The sequence below is a fragment of the Penicillium subrubescens genome, assembly GCF_028828155.1.
Source record: "Penicillium subrubescens strain IBT 31985 chromosome Unknown utg000005l_segment0_segment0, whole genome shotgun sequence".
NCBI lineage: Eukaryota > Fungi > Ascomycota > Eurotiomycetes > Eurotiales > Aspergillaceae > Penicillium > Penicillium subrubescens.
Genome location: NW_026643155.1, coordinates 1,348,430 through 1,376,421, shown reverse-complemented (window position 1 = coordinate 1,376,421; position 27,992 = coordinate 1,348,430). Strand labels below are relative to the sequence as shown.

The window sequence follows — 27,992 nt, the reverse complement described above, 5'->3', positions numbered from 1 at the left end:
CGACTAGCTGCTCGTCGCTGAGTGAAGTTGTTCTATCTAATCACCCACACTAACATACATCCACACCTATATCAACCAACATGGGCTCCTACAAATCCTGTCAAGATCGCGCTGGCAGCGGTGGCAGTTCCAGCTCAACAGATACAGCTGCTTCGGATCGATCAAAAAGCACAGCACCAACCCTGCTAAGCGAACGGGCCATGTCCGGCCCCAGATATCAAAAATGGCCGGAGTATGAGTACCTCGACGAGATCCCCATTTCAGTCTCCGTCGAAGAAGAAGAAGACGAGGATGATGAAGAAGAAGAAGAAGAAGAAGAATATCAACGAGTCTCTCACGCCTCCGTCTCAACATACGCCTCCACAACACATTCCAAAGCCCACATCGAACCCGAAGAAGCCGTCTTCGAAGTCGACGACAGAGAAGAATCCTTCCCATCAGATGCCCTCGCATCAACACCATCCTCCTTTGCAAATCTCTTCCCATCAACCCGCCGCCTCCTCATCCGCCACGACGACGCCACCATAGACGGCAACATGAACCTCCGCGTCGACACAGTCGTCCCCTGCCGCGACGGCTACCAACAAGACGTCATCCTCTTCCACCTCCGCATGTACGACCTGTTCTCCCGCAAATTTTCTTTCCGCAGATACTGTCGCGACTCCGGCCGCGAGGTCTGCCACTCAATCCGCAAAGAAACAAACCCCCCACACGACCGCCGCCCCGTCTTCCGCCGCTCCTGGAGCACCATGCTAGCCAGTTTCCGACCCAGTTCTAGCGGTAGTAATACCCACCACGCCCACGTACCGATGATAGACCAACTCAAGCGTCAAGACTCCGGATACGGGCCTGGGAAGAAAAACGATCTCCAAGCCCTGGTCGACGAACTCGCCAGCCAAGAACTATCCCCTTCATCTTCATCCTCGCATGAGAAAACTCTCGCCGACACGATCCTCCTCGAATTCTCCAATTACGCTCACGTCGAACTCAAGCGCCGCGGCGGACCGGGCGCTAAGCGCTACGAGTACGAGTACTGGAGTACAAAGTACCAGTGGCGCTGTGAGTGTCGGCGCGAGGGGGATTTAAGGGAGGTTTCGTATTATTTGGTTGATATGCGCTCGGGAAAGACGATTGCGCATTTGGTGCCGGATATTTTGACGCCGTTGGAGGCGGTTGAGGAGGAGAGTAAGGGTGGTTGGGTGCCACCGTCTAGTTTGTGGATTAGTGACCCCACTGTGTATGAACGGATGCCTGATGTTGCCGAGTAAGTGGGACTACTCCTGACTGACTTGACCGTTCGCTTTTGCCCCTCATTGCTATTTCTGTTTCTTTTTGTGTTGTTGGGAGAGGGGGCTCGTGTGATATGTCTTCACTCTTTTTTTTTGTTGGCGGTTATGACCCGGTTCGCTTCTTTCTTGGCTGGTTTCATCTTTCTTTCATCACCATTGCTGCCCTGCCCTGTCCACCTCTACTTTCTTTCCACTTCCCTTCCCATCCAGACTTTGACTTGACTTACCTCCGCCACCCACCTCTTCGTCCGAGCCCACACTAATATTTTCTCTAGCGTCATCGTCGCAACAGGCCTCATCACACTCGTAGACGACTGCATCCGCCGACGATGGCACCACGAGCGCCGTGGGTCTTGGATGCTGCCTACTGGGTCAGCGCTATCGCGGAGCTTGGAACGGATGGGTCCGCGCCGTTTGATCGGTGAGGTCCTGCAGCGTCGAGGATCCGCGTAATATGGCGCGTGTCACGGGCCCCGTCGTCATTTGGTTGTGGAGTTCATTCAGGTTGGTGGGAGGGACTTGATTTGCTCCTTCCTTTTTTCCTGGTTGGATTTGTGAACTATGTGACTATGCCCGTTACTACGACGAGTATTATGACTACGACAGATTATGCATGCAGACAGATCATATCACATCACATCAGTGTGGGACGTTTTTCCGAGGAAGTTGGAATGAACTTGGACATGGATATGGGTGGTTTTTTACTAATGACAATGACAACTGAACAAGAGGGTCGGTCATCAGGTGGTGAATGGGTCCGTGAGTTGGCAATGCCTTGCCTTCCTCGCTGGATGGACCTAACCCTGACCCTAGCCCTGGACCTGGCATTGAAACTTTTCATGTATATTGCAATTTCTTTTATTCCCGTCTCTTTTCTGTTTTGGGTAACGTGGTGCATGGATTGCAAGGATTTTGATCTCATGACATGAGAGTTAACGATATTATGACTTGGCAAATGATGACGATGTTCGTTCTTTTAGCGTACCTGGCTCTTCTTATCCTTCCTCCTTTTCTTCTTCTACTTTAGGTATTGTGGACGACACTTGGCATGGGCCTGGGCCTTGAGTTTCCTCTTTCGGACAAAGAAACCTAATGTCTCGACTTCTTGACTGAAACTCTGGGCTTGAACTTTGCGGCTGGATGCAGCTGCGAGTCATGTCAACGTCCACGTCAATTACTAAGTTCAGGGTCATGACATGTTCATGTCATGTCCACCTTGTGATTATGCAGTCCGTCAAGGCCAGACCCCGGCCCAAATTTAGGCTCAGCTTCGAATTGGGTTTAGGATTCAGGGCCAGATTCATGCTGATGCTCATATCCATGTTCATGTTCGTGTTCATGCTCGGAGCTCGGCTTTTGTAGCGGTCGATCCCCGTCCTGGCGCAATTGATTGGCTAGGAATTAGCATCCGGACATGGACTTGTGCTTTGTTGGGTATGTTTAGGGTGAAGCCGTGAAGGTATTCTGAGCAAGCGATTTATTCTGCATTCAAGTTTGCATATCTAGCTTGGGACGAGGATGAGGAGGCGTAAGGTAAGGTTGCAATTTTGAAATGGACTGGGTGATCGTGGATTATGCTCCACATGTTCGTATGCCGATATAGCTACCTGGGCAAGATAGCAAAACAGCATGATGCATATTAACTGTATGACATTGAATTGATGCTATTGCCCGTAAATCAATGTGTTACTCTATCTTAATATGTATGTCTCTCTATTGAGGTCTACGATCTTCCTGCCCAGCTGCGTTGCTCTGTTGGCGATGCATAGATGGAGGCAGTCTTCTTGACTCGACAGCCTGACCGCTGCTTCATTCACAGGAAGCAGGGATGGATATCTTTCTTCTTCCCAACCTCGTGCACACCGACAAACCTCGTGGAGAAGATCAATCAGGGGTGGGTAGCAATGGTTCGTGATGAGGCGCATACAGGAGCCAGGGTCGGTTGGTAGATTAGGTCGTTAGGTATGTATGTATGTTGGTAGGTAGTGGCAGGTAGATCAGATGAGGCGAACAGCCACGCTAGCCCAGGTAGTGAAAAAGCACATGCTGGTGATATGCCAGTGCTCTAGTGAGCTGTACGTGGCTATGGCGGTGGTGGGGATCTACCAGGTTCTACTGTACAAATTATGGTTCACCTGCCAGAGCCGGGAAATCGATTGGCTATGGATGAATCTTTTGTCTTTTGACATATTTTTATCGCGGCGGGTAAGGGGATTCTCTTGGAGCTAAGTGGGAATTAATAGTGGAGAGGCGGTTGTTAGTTGGTTTTAGGGTATAGTTCGGAACCATGGTTCGAGGATGGCACTAAGGTATGTGATACCGAAGTTATCTACAGTAGTGTGCTGTAAGCACGTCAGGACATGAACCTACCAGGGGTGTCATCATGGCATGGCCCTGTCTCTGCCATATACCCATCTAAGACTTTTGGATGCATGAATAAATACATGTATGCATGTCAAGCACGTCAGGCTCGGGATTGGGGCCTGGGAGACCCTTGGAGGTGTTCGGCTTAGATCTGGCTGGTTAAGGCTGGTTAAGCTTGTGCGGGGGAACCGCTTGCCCGGGCTGAAGCGGCCCAGCCCCCGAACCGGCTCGGCTCTTTCTTTAGTTTCCCCCTCTCCATTCCCAATTCCCCATTTCCCCCTCTGTCACCTCGCCACAAGTCCCATCTTCTTTAGCCGCATACTCGTGAACCATGGAACCATCACCTCCGCCGTTAGAGCATTCAACCCTTCTTCTAATGTTTCTCACCATCAGACTGCCCCTCCTTAGAACATGCACCTCTACGTGGCTGCATGTCGGCCTTACAATGTGCAGATACTAATGTCTGAATGCCCAACCATAAAGGGCGAAATGGAGGCGAAATAGCTACCCAGAGGCCCAACATTGGAGCCATTGGCGATGGTGATGCTCACTATGCACTATTGCTTCACTCTCCTAGGAGGGCCTTGGAGGCACTACCAAAGGTAGGTGCTTTATAGAAGAGGGGTGGTGGGTGGTTGGTGCTCGTTGGACAATGCGCGACCAGGGCAATAGCCACCCCCACTTCCTCCCCCAGAGTGGCTGGCACTGGCAGTCGTGAGGCGAAGCTACTGACGGGGGGAGACTCGGGGACCTGCGAACCAGGGTTCTTTTGAAGCAGTACTCGGATTGACTCCCATTCCCTGCTGAGCTGACTGGCTCTGGTTCATTGCTGATTTCAGCTTCGTCCATAGCTGTTCATGCTCCCTCCAGCAAGGGATCATTCATGCAATGCGACCTAACAGCTAGCTGGAACTAGAACTAGAAATGCGAGGAAAGGATACAATCTTCGGGGAGAAAGTGAACAGCTCTCTGTGCTGGGGCTCTGCTTGGGACACGAGACGAAAAAGAAAAGGAATGAGAATGAAATGAGGAACTATGATCTCATCAATGGGTTTCATGATGCGCTGGCAAGACTATCGGATTTTGCGCGAGTCTAGCAAGAGAATGGCAGCCCAATGTTTCAATTCATCTCGTGCTTGTAGCTTCTTTATTCTTTTATTGTCAGTTTTGCCGCGTTGTAGTACACAGTGTAGTTCCCATTCTGGACCGTTTAGTTAGTGTATGCCCAAAGTAGCTGGGTTTACATCACAGCCTATGCTAAATCTTGTTCCTCTGTCTATAGTTCGATCGCTATATAGGCAGTAGAAGAGTGAGCACACTATGACTGGGACAAGCCCTACCCACAAAATGCTATGGCCTTACTATGGCTTGGGCACTGATCAGCAATCCACTTACCTAAAAGAGGTTTAGGCGGATAAGACAACGACACATACATACACATGCCCGCCACCCTGCAATCCATGCACTCGCATTACCGCAGGGTTTTCTTCCAGAAGGCGTTTCCGCCGATTTGGTTATCCATGCGCGGCACTAGGGCAATCTAATTGAGGTACCTAGCCACTCATTCCGAACGACGCCGCAGCTCACCAGGCATGTCATCAGGTAGGTACTTTGTGTTCCCGAGGATCCAAGCAACCTTGCCTGCCTGATGCGCCTGGCCGATGAGGCATAAACGGGGCTCTGGATCTATACCACTGGTGATGGCGATTTTTCTTTTCTTTAATTTTAATAAATCTGGTACCATTTTTTTTTCGTAAGATATTGTGGGAACTGGACTTGGTAATATCGATGTGGGGTGGATGCTCTGAGTTGTTCACTTTTTTTATCCAATAGCTTTCTTCCCTTCCTCCCCGGACGAATTGAATGAAGTAGACCTGGCATTTAGGGTTCAATTTAATCTTTGATTTTTGTGTACATTTGTGTCGGTCTTTTTTTTTAGAATTGATTTTTTCAGGATAGCTTGGAGGATTGGAACTAGAATACAGATTTTGGTGACCCCCCTAGAGTCTGAAACTGGTCCAAGTTGATAGTCCGTCCCCTTGCCGAGGATCAAGGAAACTAGACTATCAAAATTGGAATACGATATTGTGGATATAGTGGATAGCATATGTCTGTCACATTTTGCGCCAGACCTGCTAGTCAATGGAACAGGACAAAGAATAGGACTAGCTGCCCCTCTTTCTCTACCTATTAAGCAAGTAGATCCATCTCTCTGCAACTGCTTGGCCGTTGGCTTCTCGCCCCTTGCCCCGTTCTTGTGTTTCTTCAAGGACTGGTCTGGTCGCCGTGCGCCGGGCCGTTCCAGTGTGCAGCCTCATAACTAATGATCCGCATGTCCCATCCCGCCCTGGTTCTTGACTGGTGGATCACTCTGGAACTAGAACGGAGGGAGGGGGAAAAGGTATCTGGCTGACGCTGTACCATGTCCCCAGTCATCCTGCATAAGTCCGCTCCGCTAGGTTTGACGGGTTCGGGCTCCATGTTTGTCACAGGGGAAAAATGATGAGAGAAAATTCTGTAAATGGAGAAAGCCCAAAAGGAAGAGAAAAAAAAAAGATTTGCATTATGCTTCCCCTCTAAGAACGGGTATTTTTTTGAGGCGCTTTTATTTTTAATTTTTTTTCTTCCTTATTTTATTCCTATTCCTATTTTGCAGAATTCAAGATAGGCCCACCGATTATATGACCTCCCCGCTTCCCATGTCGATTACCGTTCGAGATTTAAAAAGGTCGTGCGAGAGTTCCGGATCCATTGAAGCTTAAGAGTTGTCCGTTATCGTTCGTTCGTAAGGCTACTATTACTTTCTACTTGGATATATCTGTGGATGGTTCCGACAACGAAGAACTTTGAACTTTGAACTTGGGAGACTTTTTCGGCCCTTGAACTTTTGGGACTACTTCGTTCCTCTAACTCGCTCTCTCCTCCCCCACAACCCACCGATCACCGTCCTATCGACCACCGCCCTCCATCAGACTTCATCCCTCTCGTCAATTGACCCCGCTATTACAATTTCTATCAACTATCATTTTCAACAGTCCACAATGTCTATGCCAAATAGCCCTCAAGGAAGCAGCACTGCAGGACGGCCTAGCTGGCAGGAGCAGCTCCAGGGTAAGCCATTGGAAGACCAATCTTTCCCTGAACCACTCTAAACAACGCCACGAACGATTCTGAAGAAGCATCAGCCTTGGCTAACGTCTTAGAAGAACACTGCAGACGAATGAAATTGCCCCCTCCTGTCTTCAACATCGTCTCCGATCGGCGAGGTACCTTCCCGTTTCCAGTTTTGTCTCCTAGTCCCTCCCATACATATCCCACCGTCTTCTGCTTTCGCCAAAAGGAAGAAAAGCCTTTCCTCTTTTCCCATCTTCCTTCCCTGCATACCTATTCTCCATTGTCATTTCCTTCTCCTCATTCGATGCCCTTATCTGCGGCTTCATTCTCTCGCTCTTCCCCTCGACGTGCCTCAGCATTGCAGAAAGAGCAGAGTGGAGCTGCAGAAAAGGAGCCATTGTACACCGACTTTTAGTTCCGAGCTTGACAGCTGATGCTAATTGTCCTTGTGTCGGGAATGTAGGAGGTCGAACTGCCTGGTCTAGCAATCTCACCATCCAGGGCGAAATCATCTCTGCCCGCTATTGGTACGACGGCCAGTACATCAACAATGCCAAAGAAGATGCCGCCGAAGTCGCTGTAAAGAAACTCAATGAGCAGCCCCGTTCCTCCACCGTCTATCCCGGACAGCTCTACTCTCAGCAGTCGTCCGCTGGCTACGGCCGCGGAGCTGGTGGGTATTGAGAATACTTTTCTTCTTTCTTTCTCCTTTGTTATACTTGTCGACTTCTATTTCTTTTGTTGGGTGGCTATCTCTACTTCTTTCCTGTGTTTTTACTTCATTGGGGATTGCCGCAGGTTTCCTGCGATGCCGCACTTGTGTGGGTTTGATTTTTTTTTCTGCTTCCTGCGCGGGCCCACAGCAACACTCACGCCTTGCTGTTGCTCTCATTTGTTTCTCTCAATGCGCATGCAGGAAACCGAAGGGAAAAAAGATAATAGGACATTTCCCGCGTACCACCCCGTCCACCTCATCCCGCGTCGACAAACCACCCTACTCCCCGAATCCCGGATGCGCGATGACTTCCCCGGCTGGTGGAAATCGAGACAGCTGGCGACCTGCAATACCGATGCAGCAAGGATTGGTCACCGGTTTATGATCCAGTAGATTGGGCGGGGGTTGGTGATCATCTGGAGTCTGGGACAAGAACTCGGCTGGACTGACAGAACGGGGGCTACCCTGGTTAATGGCTGGTCGTTCTCTTCTCAAACTGCTATGGGCCCTCTGCAACAGTCCTAAATTGCATCAATACTGGACTATGACCACTACCGTGCACCTAGCCTGGTGTCTGTGCAACTTGCCAGCGAAACTGTGCTACCCACTCGATGCTCACGGCCCCAGGAACGGCGCTGGTCAAATTCTCCGGCAGAGGCTTGCGGTACCGGCGAATTATGCAGATTGGGCACAATCCATGTGGTCGGGTACCTCGTTATGCATACACGCCTTATACCGACAATGGTTCAATCTCGACGGTCCGAAACTTCAACACAGACACCAGTGTCAGCATCACCGTATTGGGTCTTTCAATATATCGTGATCCCTGTCTTTGGAACTCCCCCATGGCTGCCAAAATGAATTGAGTGGAGTGTGTCGGTGGGGCTCTGCCGTCGAGATACCCGCCTCGAACCGCGGTTACGGAAAACTCTGTTGTGGGTGCCGGGCCAACGGTGTCGTGCGTGACAGATGACACTGTCTCAATTGTGGCTTCGGCTTTGGGTGGTATTTCCCAGTACTGCTACATTTGTGTCCGAAAGAGCAAGTCTAGTTTGGCTGCGGGATTGTGTATCTTGATTGCCTTGCTCTGAAGGCCTTGGTCTTGGATCCTTGTGTGACCTGAAGGACGGGAAGCCGGTCGGCTGAAACTAACGCGACCAGGTCTTTACGACAAGACTAGCAGGGGGGCGGTGAATCGAGTCCGTGCAAGGAGTTATAAGGAACAGACCCATTGGGCAAATGGGATCCATTGCCTCGCTTCTTGGTCTGGGTCTTCTGGGATGATCGTCTTCACGGTTCGGGGATGGGCTTGACTATTGGAGTTTTTATTTTTCGGCCTGTATGACTGGCTCTATGTGCAGGAATTGGAACCGGGCTGAACTGGGCTCTGCAACAGCCCTATGTATTTCTTTTGATTTTTTAATATCTCTGGAATGCTGAGCTTGCGATGGCTGAGGTTTATCAGATTGGTTGGAAGTTTCCTTATGTTGGACTACAAAATATCGACAGGATATCTCTACAGAAATTTGAATTGCTTTTTGTTCGAGACTTTGATATCTATTCTGTCTATGATTTTCGAATCCGAATAAGTTTCTGTGCGTTTCAAACCAATGAACAAAGGAGGCAGGTATGTGCGACTGTAGATTTTATTGGTGTGCCTGCCCTACAAATGTTCACTCTCCACTATGTCTACCTTCGTATTTATCTTATCTACTTAGGAACGGTATACAGTCACAAGACCTCCTTCAACTCTCCGACTACCGAGGTGCGCTGGAGTCTAAGATGGTATAGCAAAAACTGCTTAAGAATTGCAGGCAATGATATCATCAACATGATGAGGAAAATATCACATATCCTCGTCGGGAACACGCTACAGATGGTCTCCATAAGCCCATTGGAGCTTAGTCCTGTTATTGTGTTGTGAATCGTGTCTACCATCGATCCTCAGATTAACTCGACTGCCTTGAATCGTAACACCAAGTATACGGAGTAGATGCATCCAAGTCCCTGATCGTCCTTCCCGTTACCTCATTTAGTAATGAATGAGCCGCCCCCAACTTCAAATCGTCTCCATGGTTTTCCCCTCAGTTAATGACGAAACTTGGATAAGCCGGGCGGTGGCTATGTTACCTGGGGGCTTGGAACGCTTGAGAACAGCCACGCTTGCCCAGAAATAAAAACCTGGTGCCTTGTGAACGAGCCACTATGCGAATTTATTAAAGATCCAAACTCGCTATTTAATTTCAAATACACTTGACATTCCATCTGTGTTCGGAACACCCCAATCAATTAAATCCAGCTGAGAAAATACCACAATCACACTCGATTCATCATGTGTTTCGGTTCATCCAGTTCAAAAGAGAAATATCCACCCCCTCGCCGCGTCGAATACGGCAAAGACTACAATCGATACGTTCGAGATTATGACAAATATCAAGCCAAGAACCTCGAACACGATAGGAAACAAGCGAAGCGAAGATCCCGCAATACGGCCGCAGTTGTTGCCGCAGTTGGGGCCAGCGGAGGTGGAGGTGGATGCTAGAGGGATATGCAATGGGAAGAATGCATGAATATTATGCTGGCATTTGATTAATTGAGTGACTTTTACCATGGGGTAGATTTTCCAGCCAGAGCCCTTGCTAGCAGTACAGAACGGCCGAAGGCACATGTTGGTGAGGTGTTGTTTTCTACTGGGCGTCTTTTCGTTGAGTCTCAGCTCCTCATTTTGTACAGGAGAACCTCTAATGAATTGTTCGATGAATATTATTTATTTTCACAATTTGTCATTATTCTTCGATTTATATACTCGCGCTAGCGAGAATGTGTCACTCTTGATAACGGCCGTTCCGCATAATGGCATATCCCTTGCAGCCGGAAATGCCTCATACAGTATACTTCGTATACCCTTTCTCTACCCATCATCTGACTCACCGAATGGGCATCTAATACGCAAACTTCTTTCCATTTCCATCGCCGAATCCTCGACTATTTCTCCACCCGTAATAGAGTCTAAGGAGCACACACCCGGCCGCAACGAACAGCAATAGTGCTGCATTTGTCCAATGGCCTGTCGGATACCCCTTTTTCGCCTCGTTGCTTTTGTAGATCCAGACGCCGACAATCTGGCCTGGGGCGCCGAAAGATACGTTGAGCGCGATGGCGAGACCTGCGCCAGCGGTGGAGCGCAGGTTTGAAGAGAGCCAGCCAAGGAGTGGTGGGATACAGGCAAAGGCGCCACTGGCTGCGACTATCAGACAGCCGTAACGATGCTAGATTGAGATTTGTCAATTGGTGTTTGGGGGGATTCAACGCTTATTGGGGTCCACTTACTAGGTACGCGTCTGCGGGAAGGACGGCAGAGGCTAAGAAGCCCATTGCCCCGATGAAGGAGAAAATGGCTGAGTGAAGACCACGACTATAACATAATGAATCAGTAACGAACTCTCAATAATTGACTGGATAGTCTCTAGCTGACTTATTGAAATGGTCTGCCGACCAGGCTACAGTGACTGTCACGACATATGCAACGGCATAGGGGGGTACAGTCATGAGCTGAGCACGCAAGTTCGAATATCCCAGGCCAGCGGTGATGGCCGGTGTGAAAAGAGAAAGACTCGAGAATGGCGTCGAGATTCCAAAGTATACCTGCCAAACATGTTAGCCAGGTGTGCCTACCTCGCTAAGGCGGATGTCGACATACAGCATAGTGGGCATACAAGCGCCAGTCTACCAGCACTGCCTTCGCATCGGCCCAAGACATGGAACTCGCTGAGCCCTTTGATCCTTCTAAGCTCAAGCGATCGGCCGCTAACTCCTTCTCTTCAGCGGACAGCCAGTGCGCAGTCTCCGGATAGTCTGGCAACAGGAACCAAACTAGAAATGCTGAAGCACAAGACGGCGCACCCTCGATGATGAACAGCCATCGCCAAGCGGAAAGTCCGTGTGCGCCATTCATATGGCCTACGCCAAATGCAATCGCACCGCCAAAAGCACCCGCCAGTGTTGCTGAGGCTAGGATCAAGGCTACCCTCATAGATCTCTCGGAGTTTCGGTACCAGAATGTTAGATAGTAGACGAAGCCAGGGAAAAGGCCTGCCTCCATGACTCCGAGCAGGAAACGCAGCCCTGTGACTTGGGCGTAGTTATGCACGCCGCCGAGACCCATTGTCGTTGCGCCCCAAGAAAACATGAGGAAGGCTATCCATCGCTATCCATATTGTGAGCTTTGACTATGTACTTCCTTCATTATGACATGGACTTACGCTTGGCCGGAGCTTCTTCAAAAAGTAATTTGATGGAACTTCGAACAATGCATACGCAATCAAGAACACCATCAATGCGATTCTTAGACAATGTCAGGGTTTTGTTGTAGAAAGAAGGTGCCGAGAAACACCTAGACGCAGAACTCACGTATACTGGTACGAAGTCATATGGGTCTCCGAAAGAAGGTCATCGTGTGTATTCTGATTGAGGATTTTGGCATTACCTGCAGGATATTAGCTGAAAGTCCTCGGCCTACCTAGACCTTAACAGTGCTCACCAATGTTCGACCGATCCAGATAACACAAAAGATAAATAGCCGCACATAGAGGTACGATCCTGCGATCCTGTTTCCAGACCAAAGCCTTCTCGGCTGCCTCACGGGCCGGGTCGACTATGTCGGACTCGGAGTACTATCATCGTTAGATCGAACACAGCCGCACAAAGAACCTCAAACACGATCGTGAAGGGAAACTTACCCCCATGACGTCCTCGACATCTCGAGAAGCCACTTTTTCCGCCATGGTACAGGAGAGCTGTCGATCCAAGAACGCACGAAGAGGTGCAATTTCCTGACTCAGATGCTAAGAGGGAAGGATTTGTGCAGTAGAAAGCACTGATGCCCCCCTTTTTGGTCTTTTTCTCTTCCCCTCGGCATGAACCAACTGCAACTTGCCCGGAGAGTCGGGGATAGGAATGGGCCCCCGCATTTTGACCCTTCAGCGAATCCGCACTGGCCAGGTCGGCCATCCTCCGAGGGCTGGCTGAACCCCCACTGGCCATTTTACCCCATTGGAGAGTTATGTTAGACTTTACCGGGAATTCGCTAGGGTAATTGAGAAACAATCTTGAGCCGAGCGAGATAGAGGTAATTTATGGTGAAATGCATCGCTCAAATGGAATGCTTGACTACAATGCTTATGCCGAGCTGGGCGTTCAAAGAAAGGCCTTGTAGATCATATCCGTCTTGGAACTATGTTGCGCGGCTGGGGAGGAACTTGCAATTGAGGGATTCATGCGAGCATATACTCTCTGATGAGCTTGTGTATTGCTGCAACATCATTGATCTTCCACAGAAGGATATCGATTAGACGTATCACCAAAGTCTTCATATTGAAAGCTTATAAGTGCCAACCCTAGACCCTGGATCTGGGCTTCGGAAGTGGCTTTGATTAGCTTTTTCGCGGTACGAATCCTTTCTCACTTAGAAGGCTTCATTTCTCAAATCGGATCCTAGAAGAAGAGCTCATACGAATATCCCAACATTTTGAAATTATTGCGACCATCACGGTTGTATAGAGAAAGTCGGTGTTTTCCTATGGACCTAGGCCCAATAGGTCTAGGATGGGTTGGGAGGACTCTTCGTAAGAGTTTCCTTTCCCTATGAATGGCCTCTAATTTTGGAGCTTTGGGAACTTTCTAGCCATATTGTTTGAAAGGGCCTAATTAGATCGGAGAAAACCGACTTGCTTAATTTTTTGGTCGAAACAGACTTATTGTAAAGGGATTGATTGTATGGACTGGAGCCCACAATAGCAGCGGATGCAAACCAGACAAACACCTTATCAGTTAGATTGTGCCTGGGCGCATCGCAAACGCTGTCACGCACCAAACCCCACGCTCGCTCTCCATGCAATGCTATGCTGCGCTGGCACGACTCGGACCTAGATTGATACCCAAGACATTCCTTGTGCCTGCTGCAGCCATGTCAACCGCTGCTGAGCCCGTCCGAAAAGCTATGCCTTCCGCATTGACTTTTGATCGTCACGCGAAATGTTCGGTACGTCTTCGCTTAAGACTTTCCGCCTAAATGAGTATATGACTGACTCGAATCATGGATTGCTTGCCATTAGACTACGAAAGCCCGCGCGAGTACCCTCCACCTTCCCCACGGCTCCGTGCCTCTGCCGATTTTTATGCCTGTCGCAACGCAAGCGTCTCTAAAAGGCTTGACATATGACCAGTTGCGCGAAACAGGGTGTATGCTCTGCTTGAACAATACGTATCATCTTGGCTTGAAACCTGGACAAGAGGTGTTGGATGCTGTAGGTGGTGCTCATAAGTTCCAAGGATGGGATCGTAATCTTTTGACCGACAGTGGCGGGTAAGATATGGCGCATCCTCCAAGAAGAAAGTGACGTAGCTGACAGAGTAATTTTGAAATGTTTAGCTTCCAAATGGTTTCGCTACTTAAGCTTGCTACTGTCACCGAGGAAGGCGTGCGTTTCCTCAGTCCTCATGATGGATCGCCTATGTACGACTCTCCGCCACCCATTGATTTTGTGATTCCGTGCCATGTGTTGGAAATTGAATCAAGCGCTGACAATTCTCCAGGCTTCTCACCCCCGAACACTCTATATCTCTACAAAATTCTATCGGCTCAGATATCATCATGCAACTAGACGATGTGATCGCGACCACATCCCCAGATCATGCCCGAATCAAGGAAGCTATGGACCGTTCAGTGCGTTGGTTAGATCGGTGCATTGATGCGCATAAATACCCCGAAAGGCAGAATTTGTTCTGCATTATCCAAGGTGGCCTCGACCTGGAGCTTCGGAAACAATGCTGCGAAGAAATGGTGGCTCGAGATACCCCAGGAATTGCGATCGGAGGGTTGTCTGGAGGTGAAGCCAAGGAGGAATTCTGTAAGGTGTAAGTGGTATTGCTCCAGTTCCAGCGTGCGTACTGCTAATTCCTTGAAGCGTCGACACATGCACAGGGTTACTTCCCGAGAATAAGCCCCGATATGTGATGGGAGTCGTATGTATTCCTCATTGGATCAATTCAGCTGCCTCCTCTAACATTAACGCAGGGATACCCTGAAGACATTGTCGTCGCAGTCGCTCTTGGTGCAGACATGTTCGACTGTGTGTGGCCCACACGCACTGCGGTAAGTCCCCATGAGTATCACAGCTCGAGATCCCTACTGATATCGTTTCAGCGTTTCGGCAATGCCATCGTGGATGCAGGCACCTTGAATCTTCGCCATCAAAAATACGCACACGACTTCTCGCCTATCGACGAAGGCTGTGACTGTGTTTGCTGCCGTCCGACTGATAAAGGTGGCCTCGGCGTCACCAAGGCATATATTCACCATGTCACTGCGAAAGAGACCGTTGGTGCTCATCTGTAAGATCCAAAATAGGTTCCCCGTTTGAGTATTACAGTGCTAAACATGAAATCTAGGCTCACTCAGCACAATGTGCATTATATGTTAAAATTGATGGTTGATGTGCGCCAGGCTATCATAGAAGACCGGTATCCGGCTTTCCTTCGCCGGTTCTTCTCTAATATCTACAACGGAGATAAGACAAAGTACCCCGAGTGGGCTATCGGCGCTCTTCGTGGTGTTGGTATGGATCTTTTGGAGGATTAGGAATCATCTTAATCGTGCACTTGCATTTACGATCGATCTCTTCAGCAAGACCATTACGACGATTTGCATACAGAAAGAAGCGTTTGCATTTGACCGGTGTTGGAATCGCTTATTAGATTCATCTTATATCTCCAGCGAAAATCAATTGCCCAAGTCAAGCTATAATATTTGCATGAACACCCGATATTTAATCCGTCTTGCTCTTGGCAAATCTTCCAGTGAACTTTCGTATATTCTTGCCCCAGAAATAAATCGGCACACCCAACAATCCAAGCACGCCAGTCAAGGCACCAAAGGCACCAAAGGCACCATCATAGCCATTGCTTTCCACAAAAGCAGTTGTGCCATAGCTCGTTCCGAACGAGATGAATCCTCGGAAAGCACAGATAATGACGAGCAGGGGACCAGCACGCGCTGGATAACTATCCAACAAGTATGTGATTGCAACAATGTTGGCACCCACGAAGCAGAAATAGTACGCTGCCACTGCCCACGCATATACGAACCAGTGGTATTGCTCCGGATGAGCGGCTCCCTGACCGTACAGGACGGCGGTGAAAACACCAACGATGACAGGAATGACAAGAGGTATAATTCGGGTTTCAGGCTCATGCATGCCTCCATTGCGCCGGGCAAACCACTTGATGATTGTATCAGAGCCTGTTCCGAGTAGTGGGAGGGCAATAAGGGCGACTATAATCTGTCCACAGTTCACATAACTTGTGCTCGAATTTGGCCAGTGATAGGGCGCACTAGTGAGAATTGTGCCGTAGGTGGTGGCAATAGCAATATTGACGCCGATAGTGAGACCGTTGATGCACAATGCCCAGAAGACGTTCGGGAAGAGAAGGAGTTGAAAGGTTTGCTATAAAATGTATATTAGACATGCAACTTCTAACGAGGAAGTCGAGATTCGTACCTTGAGGACATCAACTGCCTTATGCCACTCAGGCTTTCCAACCCAGAGTCGCATGTCTGATTTCCAGGTCCTTGGCTCGTAGTTAACAAAGTCAAGTGGCGGTCTCTCCTTGCAAACCATGATGTTGGGCTTAACAGGCCCATCGTTTTCGAGGTCCATTTGTGCAGTCGAGTTTTCATCCGAGCCAGTCTCTTGGTACGCTGTCAAACCACGATCATACTTTGTCTCCGGGAGAAGAACTACAGCAACTAGGAACTGGAGCCCAGCAAGACCTGCACCAAGACCGTACCAGCCTTGAGGAGTAATACCCCCAGCAATTGGACTAGCGAACAGGGTCCATATAGTAGTCAGGACAACTTGAATGGCTTGTTGAACCATTAGGTACTTGCTTCTTTCGTGTAGGAAGAAAATTTCCTAATTATCGCACGTTAGTCCCTCTCATTCTCTCGCATTCATGTTGTAAGTTTCGTCAATATACCTGGGTGATCATCGGGACAAGTGCTTCACTTTGCCCTGCACAAAGTCCCAGCACCATCCGAGCGCCGAGATGCCATTCATAGTTCTCTGCCTTTGCACATAACACCGCGGCAAGTATCAGAATAAGGGTGAAGATCAGAAGAACGATTCGACGGCCAACAGCAATGGCGACAGGCATGCCAATAAGGTTTCCGATGCCCCTGGTGAAAGAAAAATCTGGATTAGCTACTCATTCGTCATTGGCGTGGAGCATGGGCGAATCTCACATGAAAAGTGTTGGGTATGTCATCAACTGCGAGATGGCCGCATAGTCCTTGCCAGCAGCACTGTACTCAGGCACATAGAATGTAATCACACCTCCGAAACCAGACACAAGAGAGACGCTAAGGGTAGAGACTAAAGTCGAACAAGTCAATGAAGCTCCGGTAGGTTAGACACAGCAAGGCCCATCACTTACATGTAGAGATGACCGTAAGAACAACAAGCTTTTGCCAGATTTGCATGTTCATGGGATCTGTTCCGTTGATCAGTATTGGCATAAGATCTTTGGAGCAGGCTACATGTACCCTGGGGATCCGCAGTAGGAGTAGGGATATAGACAATTGAATCTTCGGTCAACTTGACCGTTCCCATCACTTTCGTCGACCCATCCAGGCCATTGTCCCTTGTTGTATCATCATATACCTCGATGTGTTCATCAGAAGCCTTCTCAACGTCCTTCATATTGCTCGTGTTGACAAGACCAGCTTGGTCGAAACACAGATAGAAAACTCGATCGATATGTTGCTCCCTAGTTATGAGCAGTGCAGTACCAGGCCAAGCTGTAGGATAGAGTTTGGAGATGGCTTTCGAAGCAAACCTTCCAGCTTAATAGGCGGGAATCCTTGTGCTCCCCAAAATAAGCCCCAAGCCCCTTTCGGCTCTTCTGTAGAATCCCACTCTTGCCGAGCCATAAGATTCAGCCACAAGCCCTGGTGGCAAGTAGACGGAAGCCATGGCGCTCTAGTTGGATTTGTAATATCCAGTCGTGATTCGCAATCAAGTAGACGAGATTCAGCCGATGATCCAGACCTTTTTGCCCCATGGTCATTCTTCGCTTCCCCGTACTGTATCCACCGTGGGGGATGTGGGGGTTGACCAGCTTTCTTATGTGGACATCCGAGCGGGGGAGCGGGAGCAGCCTAAATGGATGCCATTTTCACTTTCTCGGGCGGGAAGAGCGAGTTGAAGCGAACTTTGACGGAGAGTCTAGATATGAAAGCATTAAATTGGTATAGCTGAAGAAATTGTGATCGGCTCCCGACCAGAACAGGTAAAGGATGCATTGCTTGCTCAAGGAACGAGGGCAAACTTGCAGGAAACATGTCTTCATTGAACACCCCGTGGTTTGTTTCCTGTGGATTCCACCTCCATAGACTTGGTATTGGCCATAGCAATATTCAACAAATCCAAATCCGGAAGGTGTTCTCATTATCTCATGTGGAGCCCATTTTGTGGAAAGTCAAATTAGAAACAAAGATTGTGGAAAGTAAAACAGCATATTTCAATTTGTCATTATATATCCTAAAGGGCTCCAGTGCTTTGCTCTCAGTAAGACTTCACGCCCGCCAATTGCAAGACTGTGTCCGTCAACTCAGGCTTCTCAAATGGTTCACTGCGGTCCTTGGGGCACACAGTATCCCCACGCATGGGCTTCTCCTTAGCAGGCCGGATGTTGCTAAGTCAAGTTAGTGGCGGCCCAGTAAAATCGCTAGTTCGAGGGCTTACGTACCAGTGAGGCCAGTGGGTTGTTCCAATATAGTTCTCAAAGCACTGCTTCTTCAATTCCAATGCTTCGGGCGACGCAAAGCGCTTTGGCGTCATGCAGATATACTGTACGTGGCGGATTTGATCTCCCTCGGGTAGACAAGCGTAGTGCATGGTGCGAGAGTCCCATAGAACGAAATCGCCAGGTTCCATGTTTACCTTGATCAGCTCGCAACCACGCTCCTTGAACCACTCAACATCCTTGTCGCTAAATAGGAAAAGATCCATATATTCCATCTCGGGGGGTGGTGCGTCCTCATGGTTGTAGGACTCACGCTTCTGTGAGAAGAACTCATCGAAAAGCTTAGCAGAGCCTTTCATCAACATGAGGCCACCATCCTTGGGGCCGTTGGGGGCGTAGTTCAGTAGTCCTTGAACAGCTTGCATGCTATATTTATGTCAGTAGTCTAAGATTTGAGACCGTAGGAAAGTTAAGTTACCCTTTGCGCCTTTGGTTTTGGTCGCAGTGAGGCCATGGGCTCCAGCGAAGATCCTTCCGCCGGGGCATGGAGATGTTCATTCCATCAAATGAGCAAATCAGTTCCTTGGTCTCCCAAAGCGTCTCAAAAATATTGATAACAGCGGGCTCTGTGCGTGCCTCCCAGGCCATTTTCTCATGGGCAGAGCCATAGGCAAAGTACATGCTTTAACACAGTCAGTCGTTGAATCAATTCTCCGCATACAATAATTCTTACCCTCCCTTGAAGCTGACGGGCAGATGCGCCTCGGTCCAAGTGCTTTCATCATTCTCATCGAAGCCCAGATCGAAATTCTTCAGCCACTGAATCTGTTTCTCGCGGTAGTATTGGGCCCGCTCAAGGCTGATCACGTTTTTGATAAGGACGCAACCTTGCTTGTGGAACTCATCGCGCCAGTCGCCATATGTGCGTGGCTCGAAGGTAACCAAGTCGTGGCTGCCTCCGTGGGGCAGCCAGTTCTGGCTATCGGCTGGATTAGCCTTGGTTTCGGTGGAAGACATGATATCAAAGTACAAGTCTTGGAATTGTAAGTAAAGGCCGAAAGAACCACCACCGGTCTAGTGAATTCGTCTTTGCTTCTGGCGCTGGGAGTAAGCTGCTAGTTCTTTTTCTTTTTCGGGGGCAATAAATATCACTTATTCGCAGTCGATCCCTTTCTCCTGAAACTGGATGGTCAGCTGAGATGTAGCCTGAAGCTGGGGCGTATGATCATCAGAAGAGCTCACCTCCACCCCCGCTCGGGGGGCCACGAAGGTGGACAAGCGACTACGATATCAACTGATTCAAGTCAACAACAATGAGTGGGGCAACACGGGGTACTTCCCCACTTCCCCAGGGATTAGTCTGCGGGTAAGCTAGCCCCATGGTGTGAAAAGCAGACATAATGTACGTATATCGGGAAATGGGGAGGGCCGTCCAAAAGAGGAAATCCGATCGGGATATAGTGGGCGGATCGGATAGGCAATGTGAATGTCAATTCCATCTTGTGCGCTTGGAGTATAATTCCCCAGGAACCCAGATCTTTTTTTTAGCAGCACGGAAAATAGAAACATCAAATCAATCATATCATTCTCAAATTGCACATCCTCGCACCGGTTCATCCTCGCACCGCGAGTGTAGTTTGCATACAACCTGCGCATCTCTCAGCCAAAAGTCTGCGAGAGTGGGTTCAAGGAGTGCCAGACCATAAAGTCTCAGATTTCCATAAGGATTGAATGGATCCAATGCCAAGCCCCTAGAAAGCGATATTCAGGTCAGCCACGATATTGAAGTTGCCGGACGTAATCCTGGCCTACCGGGCACTAGACGCTCATGTGTACCAACAAGCAAACACCACCGAAATGGTTCTTGCGGTGCTGAGTTGGTCATTCGATAAAAAGAAGTAATATGCTTTGGACCTGCTCTCTATGCTTGTCTAGAATTGCTGTGCCACCCCGTGACCCCAACGGCCTCGAGAAATTCGAGGGTCTTGATCTACAGACTTGTTGCCCTTGGAAATATGCCATTGTTAACGTCGACACTCGTGGCTCGGCGCATGGCGATGGCCAGACTTGCGTGATGGAAACTCAAAATGCAGAGGACAGGCATGATGTCGTTGAGGCAATTGGACGTAGGGACTGGTGCAATTGCAGCATCGGCATGGCCGGTAACGGTTGAATCCTGTGCTATGTTTGCCCCTTTCTCCTTACAGGCCCCAGTCGTCTTTTCCTGATAGCTGCTTTGGTATCCAAGAGCCAGTCAAAAAAAGTCCTCCCTCGCATGAATCGAATCCTCAACTTTCTCCTCCCCTATATACTTCGCCTTGTTACTGCATCGCCATCCCCAGACACCGAAGAACATCTCCAGTCCCCAGTGCACCCTGATACAGCCCTTTCCACTCTCCTGACATCGTTAGAAAGCCAATTAAAGAATCAAATCAATATAATGTAACGGCCCGAGATGAATCTTTCTATTAGAAAAATAAGGTTACCCAAAAGAACTCAAAAAAATGTACTCCGCCCGCCCAGGGGTGTGCCTGGCCGTCCATGTAGCTTGAAGCGTCAACACTGGCCCAGTATTCTTTTCTTTTTTTTTTGGTTGCCCTTTCCTCCTGGGCACACCAATGGGTTACCAATTTATGGTGGATACCAACTAGGCCATCGGAGGGGGGAGTAATTGTTTGACCTGGAAGATGACGATAACCCATGTTTGATTCCTGCCATCTCCCAATGGTTGATTGCCGCTCAACAACCCTCCTTTGAAAGCTACTGCACCATGCGAAGAGGCTGGTCATATTTACCGTAGGCAGTCCTGCCATGATGGTTCATTTTCCTGGAGCACTTTCAGTCTGATTGCAAATGGCATCGGCCGCGGTCCTGAACTATCCGGTCTTGAGGATTTTGAGATGTATCGTCGCTTGCCGGTGTATAAGGCCTTTTGGGAGAACAAGCGAGCAGATATTCCGCGTGTCAGTAGGCTCCGTACATGCTTATCTCAATTAAACTGTCATCAACTTATCCAGAGAGGCTATATGTCAGTCTGTCATCGCAAAGAAAACTCAAAATAGATAGTCCTAGTCCATTCGTAGATTCCAAAATTATTGGATTCTTTCATGTATTATTGCCCTTCAAGCTGTATTATTGTAGACCACGTCCGTTACCGACCTCGGAAGGTTGGAAGCTGGATATGTGATAAGATAAGTCACGTGATAGCGCGTCGCGTTGACGCGCATCAATCCCGCTTCTCTCCCGTTCCCCTCCAGTAAAAGACTAGATTGGAGGGTGCAAGACAGCAACTGCACCCATTTATAATTCCCTGATCAGGATATCTGACCGAGAAAGCCTTCCTATCATTGTCTCATTCCATTCATCTCCAACATGACTCAAGACCAAGTTGCTCCCGCGGCGACCCCCACGCCAGCACCAGCACACAATCCCTCGCACGAGGAACATCAATACCTCAACCTGATCCGGACGATCCTTGACCAAGGAGAGCACAGGCCCGATAGAACTGGCACTGGAACACGATCTTTGTTCGCACCGCCTCAACTTCGCTTTTCGCTCTCAAAGCCTGATCCCAACGGAGGCGACCCGATCAAAGTTCTGCCTCTTCTCACCACGAAACGGGTTTTCCTACGCGCCGTTCTCGCCGAGCTTCTCTGGTTCATTTCCGGCTGCACATCGTCGCTACCCCTCTCCGAGGCTGGCATCAAGATCTGGGATGGAAACGGCAGCCGGGAATTCCTTGATAAGCTTGGACTGGGACACCGGGAAGAAGGCGATTTGGGACCTGTGTATGGCTTCCAATGGCGACACTTTGGAGCGGAGTATGTCGATGCTAAGGCGGATTATACGGGTCAGGGTGTGGATCAACTTAAGGATGTTGTCAACAAGATTATGAACACGCCTTTTGATCGTCGTATCATCATGAGCGCTTGGAATCCGGCTGACCTGCGCAAAATGGCTCTCCCGCCGTGCCACATGTTCGCGCAGTTCTATGTCTCTTTTCCGCCGGAAATGAAGCTGGATGAGAAGACCGGCAAGCCTACTGAGAAGGGGACCCTGTCTTGCCTTCTTTACCAGCGCTCTTGTGATATGGGTCTTGGTGTACCTTTTAACATTGCCTCGTACGCTCTTCTCACGCATATCCTTGCTCACGCTGCCGATCTTCATCCCGGCACTTTGATCCATACGATGGGCGATGCTCATGTTTACCTGGATCATGTTGATGCGCTGAACGAGCAGTTGACTCGCGAGCCGACCGAGTTCCCTGAGTTGCTTATCAAGCGCGATGACCGGGGCAGTGCTGTTATTGATGGTTGGAAGGAGGATGAGTTTGAGGTTATTGGATACAAGCCTCACAAGATCATCAAGATGAAAATGAGTGTTTAGTGTACATTGTACATTACTGGATTGCGATTGTTGCCTACGTTATAATGTTTAGACGATACCAGTCTCTTTTGGTTTGAGGACATAAATTTCATGAATTCTAAGACTTTGCAAAAGCGATACAAGCTATGAGTCCCCTGATTCGTAGCGCTGTGTACACTCAACGCCATAAAGCAAACCGCTACGAGGTACCATTGAGCCAATAAAACGCTTCCAAATGTAGATGCCGCGAAAATGAACAGCAAATAAACAGACAATATGAGCAAGATAGCGAGGCCGGGGGTGTGAGTGAATCACGATTTCTCGAGAACCAAGCCAGCACCTCGCAACAACACGATAGTATCGCCCGACTTGAGTTTGCCACCACCAATCGTATCCGAAAACTCCAAGAAATCACCAGACTCAACGTGGAAGATTCGCAACCGTGCCTCCTCTCCACCGCCGCGATTATTCAAATTCTCGACCTTCAACTTGCGGGCCGCATCGTCGAGCACACGACCAACCTTCCACCGCGAGTCGTAATAAAAGTCACTCGCCGGTGGCTCAGCAGCCTGAGTATCTGCCGTCCCGACCACATGCAAATATAAACGCTTATCAGCGGGGACCCCAGCATCGCCCTTCGCCGACCGCTTCATAGCATTGACACTTGCGATACGCGCCGCCGGACTATTGGGCTTAACTTTCGGCTTCGGAATGAGATTCGACGTCGCAACTTGTTTCTCCTTACCCCAGGTCCGCATTCGCGAGAACATCGACTTTATCGTCTCATTTGGGCTGTTGCCTTGCCGTGCGCCCAGCGGGGTAATCTTGGCGCACTCATGTTCCTCTCGAAGCCGGTGCTTAAGGCAGTACTGGCGATTACAGTTCGGGCAGCGCACGCCGGGGTCTTTGAGAGTATTGATGAGTGTTTTGCAGGAGATGTGGGCGCATTGATCGGAGTTGTAGATGTTGGGCTTTTGGGGCGCGGTGCGGTTCTCTTCTAGGTTATGTGTACCGTTGCGCCGACGGGCCCATTCACCCGCGTGAGGGCATTTATGGGCGGTTTCGGATCGGTGGTCGAGGCAGAAGGTGCTTCGGCAGGATTCGCAGCGGAAGGGGAGGAAGTCGAGTTGGCCGCAGTATTCGAATTGGCAGTGGCGGCCGATTGATTCGAGATCTGTGTCGGCCATTTGGGTGTAGGATGAGGAGGGTGAGGATGTAGTCCCCTTGGATATGCTCACGGGAGACATGGTAACGAGTGGAAGAGAGTAAGTACCAAGAGAAGGAATCAAACGCAGGAGAAATGAATGAGTCTTGAAGCAGGTATATAAGAAAGGAAGATCGAAGATCGAGCAGAGTAGAATGCGATGGCAAATGGAACCCGTGACTAATGCGGAGAAGCTTCCAGCGGAGCCTCCGCCATCCAAGCGGGCTTAGCTAAGAATCGCGGAGGCTCGGCGTTAAATGGAACGATCTGGAAATCAACACGGAATGTGTGATTAGACACATTTAAGTGGGAAAAACTGTACAAAAAATACATACGAGGCATCCAAATGAACGCTCGCTGATATTTGGCTGGGAAGCTACTGAAAAGATATACATGCATGCCCCCATCACCATCGCTTACAAAATGCTCCCATCCTCTAGGCACCCTTCCAACACGCGTCCCTCTTCTAATCATAGGAATCCCTCGTGGTTCCCTGGGACAGCTTCTGCTCCATCTGTCGCGCCAATCCCTGTGGCACACCTTCTTTTGTGGCGCGGATAGTAACTCGGTACATCTATCATGGGGTTAGCATTCATTCCACAATTCAAGCCTGAGAAACAAATGTATACATACCGACTTCTCGTAGTTGGGCTCTAGTCGCAACAGACAGCCCGTCTTGCCCCCCTCAAACTGGTACACACTGCAGCCAACAATGTTCTTCGGGTTCGGATCCACACCATCAATGATTTTCCACCCGAAGCCTTCAACCATCTGTCGAGTATACGCCTCGTTAGTCACCTTATTCTTGCCACTGAGGCCGAAGGTCTTTTGGGCTTCCAGTGGGCCATCACCAATCTGGCGCCAGCGCTTGAAGAAGTCCTCAGCGGAAAGCGACGATGGCTCCATGTATCGGTGCATGAGAACTGGCAGCTGAAGGGTATAAGCCTGCAGAGCACCGGCCAGGTAGGAGATACGGATGGTAGGTGCATCTGAGAAGGGACCATGCGACGCGCAGAAGATAGTCTGCTGAGTCTGCCCAGCTGCGGCGACGCTCGAGTCGGGTAGGTTCTTGGTGTCGAGCTTCAGGTTTGGTGCGGCCGGGTTTTCAATAGTCGTTGTCAGAGAGTTGATGGCGTAGGCGGACTTGTTCGAAATGTACATCTTCACGACACCCATGTGACCACGGTACTCTGACCGCAGTCCAACCTGAATCTGGGCATCTTCGAAGAGCACACCCTCGTGTGAGAAGTAAAGTCGGTTGTAGCCAATGTCCCAATCCGGGGTCAAGTGCGCAGCGCTGGCTAGGTTGGGAGCAGGAGCCGATGGACCGCTAAAGTCCAGCCCAGCGAGGTCACCCGAGGCACTGGTAGCGCTGGTTGGGGTGGTTCCTCCATTAGATCCTGTGCGCGTGCCATGAACGATAGTGGTAAATGTGCGCTTGAGACCAGTATTTTGTGCCATGAGAACTTCTTGCTTGTCCGCATTGGCGTCCTTGCCACCAACAACCCAGGTCTTCTTCTCGCTGGTACCCGCCGTCTTCTGGTGCAGTCGAGAGAGAAGAATAGACGTTCTTTCGGAGAATGGCGGCATTTCATCACAGACTGTCCGCAAAAGATCGTCCGTGGGGAGCGTTGCGAGCGAAAGATACTCGAATGCTCGCTGCTGCAACTCAGAATCGGGGGAGTGGCTGTAGAGGCGGAAGATCTGAAGGAGTTGCGGTTTGATTTCAGGGAACAAGTTGACAAACTTGACGAAGGATGACAAGATCATGGCGCGAGCATTGTCAGATCCAGTAAACATCTTGGCCTGCAGGGCTAAGAACTGCTCGATTGGGCTTGAGCCAGGGTTTTCAGCAATTAGGTGGCCAAACTCGCCGAGAACATAGCAGCCGATCTTCACCAAGCTCTCGTGGCAGTCAGTCTTGAGGTAACCGAGTAGCGTGTGAGCAGCATAAGCCTGCAGCTCCTCGTTGTTCGTCACGATCTGAATGACTCGCTGCCAAACCTCCTCATTGACGTGGTCGCCAGCCAGCGACAGTAACTTCAGGGTCATGTCAATGTACCACTGTGCATCAGTGGCGTACTTTTCTGTCAGAATAGCGACCTTCAGCACCATCTCTTCGCGAATTGCATAGTCGGCGGTCTGCAGATAGCGCAGAAGCTCGTTGACAATGGGGCCCGCATTGGTGGTGTCACACATGCTGTACAGTAGATCAAGGCCCTTACGACGGACACTAATGTCTCGGTCTCGAAGAGAACCCAGAATGATATTCTGATGCTTTTTGATGGGATCGAGTGTTTCTGCTCGAGCAGCGAAATGGGTCAAAGCATCCAAGCCCAGATACCGGACGTTGGTCTCACGAGACTGGATGTATTTGCCCAACCGAGAGGAAATTTGCATCATGAGGGTATGCTCAGAGTCGAGATGAATGAGGAGGTTAATGGCTTCGAAGAGGATGGCATTTTGAGCATTGTTCTGCTGGACGTTTTTGGGTGTTTCCATGGCAGACTGCATGATCTGGGCCAGAGACTCGCGGATGATCTCGCGAACATGGCTATCTTGCGAGGGGGGATAGTATTGCAACAGGCGCAATAGCTTGACCTGAATCCAAGGGCATGGAACACGGTAGTAAAGGTAGTCAGGTGCGATGTCGTTGTCAACCACGATTCGCTTCAACCTCTGGGCTGCTTTTACGTAGCTACCCTTGTATTCTTCGGGCATATCCTGGGCGAGTGCCATAACAAGCGAGGTGACGGACAGTGTGACTCCCATGTCGGGATCATCCATGATCGAGATGATTCGTTCGGCCCATTCGTTCCGGACAATTCCCGGGTACTTGCGGTACAGTCGGAGCAGTGTGAGGGCAGCCTTTTTCTTGACGAAAGCTTTGGAGGTCCTATTAAAAGTCAGCCTTGTCGATCCTCACGTCCCGAATGATGCTCATAAACTCACGGTGAGATCAGGAGTCGGTGGACCTCGGTCGCCAATGCTTCTCCAAGCTCCCGACCACCTACATTGGCCACGGCATGCAGCGCCAGACAATTGAACAATTCATTGTTGTCCAGCAGATCTTTGCGAATGCTATTCACAACCAAATGAAGCAGCTCATGCTCCTCGTGCAAGAACAAGGTGACCGCCAGATAGCCAATCTGCTTCTCGGAGTATTTGTTCGAAGAAATAAGATTGACCGCTTCCAGGTGTCCGAAATCAACATCGTAGCCTTGAATGTAAACATAAAGCAGCTTGCAGACATATTTCTTCTTCTGATAGCCGTTGAGGTTGCCGGCCTTGAATTTCTGCCGGATGTTGGCCAGCTCCTTATTCACGCGCTTCTCCTCCAATTCGCGTGCGCGCGCATTGCGCAGGTCTGCGATGAACTGAACAAGTCCTCGCATAGACGACATGGTGTCGGTTTAACTTTGGAAGAAGGCCGTAAGCCTTGGGGAATGCTGGTGCGATCTCACGGCGTTTCGTTATTTCGTGGGTGGGGTTCGAGGTACAGAGTCTCGCATGCCACGCGGAGGTCACCTCAGGGGTTCGCGATCGGACTGACCACGTCACACAACCATGTCTCTGTTGTGTTGTTTCTTCGATGGACCATTGGCTTCCTAGAGTTCGGCCACAGATTTATCGGATGCGTAGGCCGGGGAAGTGAGAGCTTAGAAACAGGGGGTTGGTGGGTCGCAGGCTATCTTCGACGATTGTCAGCAATGGCGAGGGGCAGTCGAGTCACCTCAACACAGAGCAGAGCAACAATCATACCACAGCACTGAAGGTCGAATGGTCCCCAAGTAAAAGACGACGAACTTGAAGTCAAGTTGAGGGTCTCTTCCGTAACACCTCCCGCGTGGTCTTTCACTTGGCTACTTCCGCCGTCGATCGCCGGGGCTCTGCTGTGGCACGGCGGAGTAATGATGATGCGCTGTGGCGGTGCAGTGATCTTTTTAGGTATCTACTAAGCCTTTCTTGGATCATCAAACTACATAGATGCTAAGCCATTTTGGACCATTTGACTATAGAGATGGCAGTTAATAATAATGATTTAGGTAGGCTAGATTGACTTATGTAGCTTCTAACCTTTCTTCTCAACTTGCTCCTCGACTGCTCTTCCTCAAACAAAATCCTACGTTCGTGTAAT

At 49.6% G+C, this 27,992-nt stretch overlaps 11 protein-coding genes across 11 annotated transcripts; 6 read left to right on the top strand and 5 right to left on the bottom strand.

Annotated features, from left to right (window-relative positions):
- Positions 1-80: 80 nt before the first annotated feature.
- Positions 81-1,742, top strand: N7473_006995 (uncharacterized protein; the record flags this gene model as incomplete). The annotated part of the gene is made up of 2 exons (XM_057152935.1): positions 81-1,264; positions 1,565-1,742. The coding sequence occupies 2 exons, from the start codon at positions 81-83 to the stop codon at positions 1,740-1,742; spliced, it is 1,362 nt and encodes a 453-aa protein (XP_057007273.1).
- Positions 1,743-6,694: 4,952 nt separating this feature from the next.
- N7473_006994 (double-stranded RNA binding motif domain-containing protein) lies at positions 6,695-7,451 on the top strand (the record flags this gene model as incomplete). The annotated part of the gene is made up of 3 exons (XM_057152934.1): positions 6,695-6,764; positions 6,860-6,919; positions 7,231-7,451. The coding sequence occupies 3 exons, from the start codon at positions 6,695-6,697 to the stop codon at positions 7,449-7,451; spliced, it is 351 nt and encodes a 116-aa protein (XP_057007272.1).
- Positions 7,452-9,814: 2,363 nt separating this feature from the next.
- N7473_006993 (uncharacterized protein) lies at positions 9,815-10,024 on the top strand (the record flags this gene model as incomplete). The annotated part of the gene is made up of 1 exon (XM_057152933.1): positions 9,815-10,024. The coding sequence occupies one exon, from the start codon at positions 9,815-9,817 to the stop codon at positions 10,022-10,024; it is 210 nt and encodes a 69-aa protein (XP_057007271.1).
- Positions 10,025-10,424: 400 nt separating this feature from the next.
- N7473_006992 (uncharacterized protein) lies at positions 10,425-12,266 on the bottom strand (the record flags this gene model as incomplete). The annotated part of the gene is made up of 8 exons (XM_057152932.1): positions 10,425-10,751; positions 10,813-10,897; positions 10,958-11,127; positions 11,183-11,689; positions 11,745-11,826; positions 11,893-11,968; positions 12,023-12,155; positions 12,222-12,266. 8 exons carry the CDS (start codon positions 12,264-12,266, stop codon positions 10,425-10,427), a joined length of 1,425 nt encoding a protein of 474 aa, XP_057007270.1.
- A 1,106-nt stretch (positions 12,267-13,372) lies between these two features.
- N7473_006991 (tRNA-ribosyltransferase family protein) lies at positions 13,373-15,121 on the top strand (the record flags this gene model as incomplete). The annotated part of the gene is made up of 8 exons (XM_057152931.1): positions 13,373-13,522; positions 13,596-13,846; positions 13,913-13,996; positions 14,077-14,397; positions 14,448-14,505; positions 14,558-14,635; positions 14,687-14,874; positions 14,932-15,121. The coding sequence occupies 8 exons, from the start codon at positions 13,373-13,375 to the stop codon at positions 15,119-15,121; spliced, it is 1,320 nt and encodes a 439-aa protein (XP_057007269.1).
- A 187-nt stretch (positions 15,122-15,308) lies between these two features.
- Positions 15,309-17,240, bottom strand: N7473_006990 (uncharacterized protein; the record flags this gene model as incomplete). Its single annotated transcript, XM_057152930.1, has 6 exons — positions 15,309-15,986; positions 16,041-16,454; positions 16,519-16,717; positions 16,784-16,913; positions 16,975-17,031; positions 17,084-17,240. 6 exons carry the CDS (start codon positions 17,238-17,240, stop codon positions 15,309-15,311), a joined length of 1,635 nt encoding a protein of 544 aa, XP_057007268.1.
- Positions 17,241-18,104: 864 nt separating this feature from the next.
- N7473_006989 (uncharacterized protein) lies at positions 18,105-19,302 on the bottom strand (the record flags this gene model as incomplete). Its single annotated transcript, XM_057152929.1, has 4 exons — positions 18,105-18,234; positions 18,289-18,711; positions 18,764-18,967; positions 19,019-19,302. 4 exons carry the CDS (start codon positions 19,300-19,302, stop codon positions 18,105-18,107), a joined length of 1,041 nt encoding a protein of 346 aa, XP_057007267.1.
- Positions 19,303-20,142: 840 nt separating this feature from the next.
- On the top strand, positions 20,143-20,458 carry N7473_006988 (uncharacterized protein; the record flags this gene model as incomplete). Its single annotated transcript, XM_057152928.1, has 2 exons — positions 20,143-20,183; positions 20,221-20,458. The coding sequence occupies 2 exons, from the start codon at positions 20,143-20,145 to the stop codon at positions 20,456-20,458; spliced, it is 279 nt and encodes a 92-aa protein (XP_057007266.1).
- A 1,199-nt stretch (positions 20,459-21,657) lies between these two features.
- On the top strand, positions 21,658-22,671 carry N7473_006987 (thymidylate synthase; the record flags this gene model as incomplete). Its single annotated transcript, XM_057152927.1, has 1 exon — positions 21,658-22,671. One exon carries the CDS (start codon positions 21,658-21,660, stop codon positions 22,669-22,671), a length of 1,014 nt encoding a protein of 337 aa, XP_057007265.1.
- Positions 22,672-22,961: 290 nt separating this feature from the next.
- On the bottom strand, positions 22,962-23,897 carry N7473_006986 (AN1-type zinc finger protein; the record flags this gene model as incomplete). The annotated part of the gene is made up of 1 exon (XM_057152926.1): positions 22,962-23,897. One exon carries the CDS (start codon positions 23,895-23,897, stop codon positions 22,962-22,964), a length of 936 nt encoding a protein of 311 aa, XP_057007264.1.
- Positions 23,898-24,320: 423 nt separating this feature from the next.
- N7473_006985 (AP-2 complex subunit alpha) lies at positions 24,321-27,258 on the bottom strand (the record flags this gene model as incomplete). The annotated part of the gene is made up of 3 exons (XM_057152925.1): positions 24,321-24,428; positions 24,488-26,750; positions 26,807-27,258. The coding sequence occupies 3 exons, from the start codon at positions 27,256-27,258 to the stop codon at positions 24,321-24,323; spliced, it is 2,823 nt and encodes a 940-aa protein (XP_057007263.1).
- Positions 27,259-27,992: the final 734 nt, after the last annotated feature.